Genomic DNA, 6,419 nt, shown 5'->3' with positions numbered 1-6,419 from the left:
AGGGGCACCACTATTTCCAATGCCTCAAGAGGAATAGTCGTTTTACGTGGACAGACGAGTGCGAAGAAGCGTTCCTCAAGCTGAAGGAGTACTTGGCGACGCCACCCGTGCTTTGCAAGCCACAAGTAGGCGTCCCCCTCCGCCTATATTTTGCAGTAACAGAATGGGCTATTAGCTCTGTACTGGTCGAGGAACAAGACCAATATACTTCGTAAGCAAGGCATTGCAAGGCCTCGAGTCAAGATACCAGTCACTAGAGAAGGCATCACTAGCAATAGTGTTCTCAGCACGAAGGCTTCGCCACTATTTCCACAGTTTCACAGTGGTGGTAATGACGGACCTTCCCATCCAGAAGGTACTCCAGAAGCCAGACGTGGCCGGGAGGATGGTACGCTGGGCAGTGGAATTGTCAGAATTTGACATCCAGTACGAGCCCCGGGGATCCATCAAAGGCCAGGTCTATGCTGACTTTGTAGCAGAACTTTCACCAGGAGGAGATCCTCAAGAGGTGGAAGCAGGGGCACAGTGGATGCTCTCAGTAGACGGATCTTCCAACCAGCAAGGGAGCGGAGCTGGAATAATCCTGGAGGGACCTAATGGGGTGTTAATCGAACAGGATTTGCGCTTCACCTTCAAGGCAAGCAACAACCAGGCGGAGTACGAGGCGTTGATTGCCGGGATGCTTTTGGCCAAAGAAATGGGTGATCAGATCATCTTGGCAAAGAGTGACTCACAACTAGTCACAGGACAAGTAACGGGGGGATACCAAGCGAAGGACCCACAGATGGCTGTGTATCTGAAGTATGTCGAGGTATTGAAAAGAGCCTTCGCTGCATTTGAGCTAGTGCCCGTCCCCAGGGAACAAAATGCCAGAGCTGACCAGCTCAGGCAAGGGGGGAAAGCAGAGGACCGTAATACAGGAGACCCTTAAGACGTCGCGAAAGTTCGTTGCAAACAACAGGGTAGACGTCCTTCACATTGGTACAACAAGAGGGAAACCAAGGAGTCATCGCTCGTTGAGTCAAGAGACGGTGAGGGCACCTTGCATCAGTACTTACGTAGCCTCACCAGGTGAAGAAAGGAGTGTACAAGTGTGCGCTTTGGAGGAAGGTGACACTTGGATGACCCCTTACAGGCGATACCTGGCAGATGGGATCCTCCCAGCAGAGCCAGAGGAAGGCAAGAAGACTAAGAGGAACGCCGCCAGGTACACCTTTGTGGATGGGATATTATTCAGGCATGGGTTTACGCACCATATCTTGACGTGCGTAAGCGGCAACGAGTGCACCAGGATAATGGCTGAATTTTCTCGAAGGTATTTGTGGAAGCCACGTGGGAGGAAGATCCTTGGCGTCCAAGGTGATATGTGCAGGTTTCTTCTGGCCAACAGTAAGAGAAGATTGTGTACGATACGCCCAGCATTGCAAGCAGTGCCAGAGGCATGTCGATTGGCACAAGGCGCCGCCAGAGGAGTTAAGATCCATATACAGCCCGTGGCCTTTCCACACCTGGGGAATTGATATCCTAGGCCCATTTCCATTGGCAATAAGGCAGATGAAATACCTGATCGTTGCCATCGAATATTTCACCAAGTGGATAGAGGCAGAGCCAGTGGCACAGATCACCGCCCATAAGGTACAACACTTTGTTTGGAAAAACATTATATGTCGCTTTGGGGTGCCAAGGCGTCTCATTTCAGACAATGGCACCCAGTTCACGAACCAGCAGTTGGGAAAGTTGTGTACAAAAGTAGGAATCAAGCAGGTGTTCGCGTCAGTCGAACACCCCCAGACGAACGGGCAGGTCGAATCAGCAAACAGAGTTCTGTTGAGAGGATTGATGCGCAGATTAGAGAAGGCTAAAGGGGCATGGGCAAAAGAGGTGCCAAGGATTGTATGGGCTTACCATACCACACCTCAATCCTCCACCATGGAGACACCCTTCAGCTTAGTGTATGGATCGGACGCCATGATCCCAGTAGAGATCCACGAAAGCTCGCCTCGTTTCCTGGGTTTCGTGGCGGAAGAATCCAACGAAGAAAGGAGGGTGAACCTGGACCTGATAGACGAGGCTAGGGAAGAAATAAAAATTAAGGACGAGGCCGTGAAGAGAAGAGTGGAGCGTCAGTACAGCTCCAAAGTGAAGCTGCGACAATTCCAGATGGGTGATATGGTCATGAGGAAGGCCCACTCCTACGAATTAGAAAACAAGTTGTCTCCCAAGTGGACCGGACCGTTCAGAATAACCAAAGTCAAAGGGAATGGTTCGTATAAGCTAGAGACTTTAGAAGGGAGCCCCATCCCATGTAGCTGGAACGCGGCAAATTTAAAGTTTTATTTCAGTTGATGTTATTCCAGTTGAAGTTTGTAAAGGGGACACTCTTTTTCCCTCCCGGGGGTTTTTTAACAAGGTCACCCAAATAAAGAAAGGAAAAGTTAAAATATTTTTGCTAGTTTTTCTCTCATTCAAATGTAAGATCAAAGGTTAAAGAAACAAAGACGAAAACTTGAGGCGCCACCAGGATCAGGCGTTGCCAAGATGAGTCGTTGCCAAGTCAAGGCGTCGCCAAAATGAGTCATCGCCAAGATGAGTCGTCGCCAAGACAAGGCGTCGCCAAGATGAGGCGTCGCCAAGGTAAGGTGTTACTAGAACAAGGCGTCGCCAGCGCAAGGCATCGCCACCAGATAATCAAGCAGAAGTAAAGTTCAGAGCAAGATAATAGGTATGTCTAGTATAAGTTAAAATCCGGGAGCCTAGTCCTTGATCAAGGGTTAAGGGATTCCTTCGGGACACCCCCTCCTCAAGTATGAACAAATAGCCCCGGTACCAGATATCAGTGTAAGATAAAATCCGGGCGCCTAGTCCTTGAGCAGGGGCTAAGGGATTCCCTTGGGACGCCCCCTCCTCAAGTATGAACAACTAGCCCCATTACCAGATATCAGTATGAGTTGAAATCCGGAAGCCTAGTCCTTGAGCAGGGGCCAAGGGATTCCTTCGGGACACCCCCTCCTCAGGTATGAACAGCTGGCCCCGGTGTCAGATGTTAGACATAAGCTAAAACCCGGACGCTTAGTCCTTGAGTAGGGGTTAAGGGATTCCTTCGGACGCCCCCTCCTCAGGTATGAATAGCTAGCCCCAGCGTCTGATGTTTAGAACGTTACACCTTGGTGTTTTTAGACACTCCATGGACGATACAGTACTATTGTTTAGACCTCCCCATGGGCGTGGGCACCAAAGCGCGATTTTTTTCCCAAAGTATTTAGACACGCTGAGGACACCCAGAGCAGGTCTCCCCTCGAACGTAGACACCCAGCACAGGTAGGATAAGACCTCCTTGCCTTCGAGCGATGTTGAGGCCACAGAAGAACAGATAAGTCCTCCTCGCCCTTGAGCGATGTCGAGGCAAAGAAGAAGAGACTCTCCTTTTCATCCTAAATCGATGAGAAAGTCAGTACTGCCTTCGGCTACGAGTGCCTTGGGCCCCAGAAAGGTAAGTAGGAAGCAGGTTGAAGATCTCACAAGTTCAGAGGGAAAAAGAAATTCGAAGATTAAGAAGAAGAAGCGTAGAAGCGTGAATCATCAAAGGGTGTGCCTCACACCTTAAGAAGAAAGAACAAGAGGGAGAAATACGTTGAAGGCAAACACCAGTTAGGCCTTTGATGTAGAAAGGAAAGCAAATAAAAGCGCAAGAGAAATTGGAAGCACGTGAGGATGAAGTTCAAAATAAGCATATAAGCACGAATCAAGAGTCATAATTGCAGATAAGGTTCATGGTAGTTGCGAGTTAAACAAAAGGCAATTATATACACATCCAATGTTTGGGTGAAACGCAAAATCAGGCTACTTCTCGAGGGTCTCTGGAGGTTGAACGGGCGACGCCGAAGCTCCATCTTCGGACCTCAACACTTGAGCCAGCCGCAACCTTCGTTGCCCGTCCATCTTTAAATCTGCGTCAAGAGAACAAATATTGTAAAGGGCGGGCACAAATTAAGGTGCTACGCAAAGAGACAAGATAAAACATGCATCAAGCAAGAATCGAGCAAAAGCGAAGAATAAAAGATTATAAAGGGAAGCTCTCGTACTTATATATTTTTCCAGGGCCTCGGCATTATACTCTAGGCTTATGAAGGCGGCGACGTCAAAGCCCCCCGCACTAGCCAAAATCCGGCAGGCCTCCTGATCGTTCGGAGGCAGCCCCTTAAGAGACCTGGACTTCAGGGTTCTTGGCTCCTTCACCCAATACAAAGGGAAGCCGTCGATGGCGGAGGGTACGAGATCGGAGCAACAAACCTTGAAGAACTTGCCTTTCCACCCCTTGAAGGAGTGCTGAAACAAGGTTAAGAGGACCCTCCCGGGAACGCTGCTGAGAGTCACCCAGAGGTTATTCCTGTGCCTCTTCACTTCGAAGAAATGAAGATATCAACGGAAGGTGCACACCCGAAAAAACCGAATAATATGTCGAAAGCTTTGACAAAGGCCCAACTGTTAGGGTACAGCTGGGCTGGGGCAATGTTGATCTCTGTTAGCAGCTCCCTCTCGAACCTAGAGAAAGGCAAGCGCACACCGACACACTTGAAGACCACCTGATAGAAGTAGAAAAAGGGGACCCCGTTGTTGGCCCGCTTGTCCCCGCACATCGTCATGCCTTTTCGCGAAGGCGCGGTGATCGTAGGTGTTTGGGTCCCCTACATGGTCGCTCCGGGCTTTGGAAGAAACTAGACTCGAGCACTCGTCAAGTAGTTCCTCCGGAGCCCATGCGTAAAGGTCCCTATGATTAACTTTGGAGGAAAGAGGGTTGGCAGTCATCTTGGCGCGCGCCGTCAACAAAGAAACTGAAGGTTAAAGAATAGAGCAAGATTCAACAATACGGTAAAGGAAAAAGAATCGTCAAAGAAGAAAGCCATACCTTTAGGAGGACGAGACGATGAAAGTTGAAGGGGCGAGGAGAAAATGCAGAAAAAGTTCTTTGGAAAGGAAGATGAACAGCATGAAGAATGCGAAAGAATGAAAGCAGAAAGTGGAGCACGGGATTTCGAGAACTCAAACGTTGCAACTGAAGTGCAATGGACGCCAAATGAGCACCGTGCGATTGGGCCACGTGTCAGGAGATTAAAATACGACCCAAGACGTCACTTTTCTCGCTCAGAAAGTGTCACGTCATCGGGGTCCTCGAATGTACGTCGCGTCGGCAGCGCAAAGAATGTCACGTCAACCGGTCAGAAAGTGACACGTCATCAAAATGCACCGAGGGGGTAAACCTGACTCGTGAAGTACCCACGCCACTGCTGGGAGAACCTGAGACAGATACGACCCATGAGAGGGCCACGACCAGGGGAGAACCACGTGCATGGTACGAGAGAAAGGTAGATACACTCCCAGGGCGAGTGACTAGTAATTGGGACGCATGAGTTGGCACCCAAAAAGTCAACCCACGTGACAGAAGCACTTCGCAGAAAAGAGGGCTCACACGATGGAAAAACCCTAAGTTGGGTGGCGGCGCTGTGGGACCCTCTGCACAGAATAAATGATCAAGTCAAAAGGGTAGGTGGCAATACCCACGTGCTCATAAAAAGTTTCAGGGAAAGTTTGCCAAGGTACGCGTTAATTCAGTTAAGATTCGAATCTTCCAAGGAATGTTTTGATACGCCTTCAATGCGCTTTAACGCGCTTTAAAGATTAGAGGTTTATAAAAAGGGACTGAGTTTTAACCTAATACACACAGAGAGATACAGAGAGAAAACCCTAGTTGTCTTCGCGGCACACTCACAATGAGCACAAGGCAATTAGGGCAACACAGTTCTAGTTACACCGTTTCAGTCATTCAGTGCAGTTTTTTGATGTTTCTCGCTAGCTGACTTGATCGTCGGAGTGCAAACGGCCGCGAGGGCGCCCCTTTGTTCACTTCTCTTTTCAGGTGTCTTTGATGGAGCAAACGAAGGTGCCCTAGCTCGCAAGGACAAGCCACGTGCAAAGACGATTCCGGTCAACCGGCCGGAACAGGAGCCCAGGGAAGAAAGTCAACAGGTTGACCGCTTAAGGCGTCGCCAGGTGTAGGCATCGCCAAGATGAGGCGTCGCCAAGATGGGGCTTCGCCAGGATAAGGCATCGATGGTGTCACCCCCCGATACCCATGAGTAGGAAAGACCGTGCAGGGGGCGACACCACGAGAGGCCTCAGTACCTCAGAACAGTAATAAAGAGAAGAGAAAGGTGGCGTCAAGGCCATATTCCCAGTACCAGTGAGGAGTCACCTGACTTGTGAAGTACCCACGCCACCTCTGGGAGACCCCTGGGATAGATACGACCCATGAGAGGGCCATGCCTAGGGGCGAACCATGTGCGTGGTAGGAGAGGAAGGTAGATACACTCCCAGGGCGAGTGACTAGAGGTTGGGGCGCATGAGTTGGCACCCAGAAAGTC

The 6,419-nt window shown here is 49.9% G+C and overlaps 1 protein-coding gene across 1 annotated transcript; it reads left to right on the top strand.

Annotated features, from left to right (window-relative positions):
• The first annotated feature begins 331 nt into the window (after positions 1–331).
• On the top strand, positions 332–931 carry LOC137825090 (uncharacterized). The gene has a single exon (XM_068630765.1). The coding sequence runs from the start codon at positions 332–334 to the stop codon at positions 929–931; it is 600 nt and encodes a 199-aa protein (XP_068486866.1).
• Positions 932–6,419: the final 5,488 nt, after the last annotated feature.

This window comes from Phaseolus vulgaris, chromosome 8, assembly GCF_000499845.2.
Source record: "Phaseolus vulgaris cultivar G19833 chromosome 8, P. vulgaris v2.0, whole genome shotgun sequence".
Lineage (NCBI taxonomy): Eukaryota > Viridiplantae > Streptophyta > Magnoliopsida > Fabales > Fabaceae > Phaseolus > Phaseolus vulgaris.
This window is presented reverse-complemented; position numbering and strand designations above follow the sequence as displayed.

Bases quoted from the DNA above. Each gene is read 5' to 3' on its own strand.
- LOC137825090 (XM_068630765.1), top strand. From the start codon at position 332: ATGACGGACCTTCCCATCCAGAAGGTACTCCAGAAGCCAGACGTGGCC.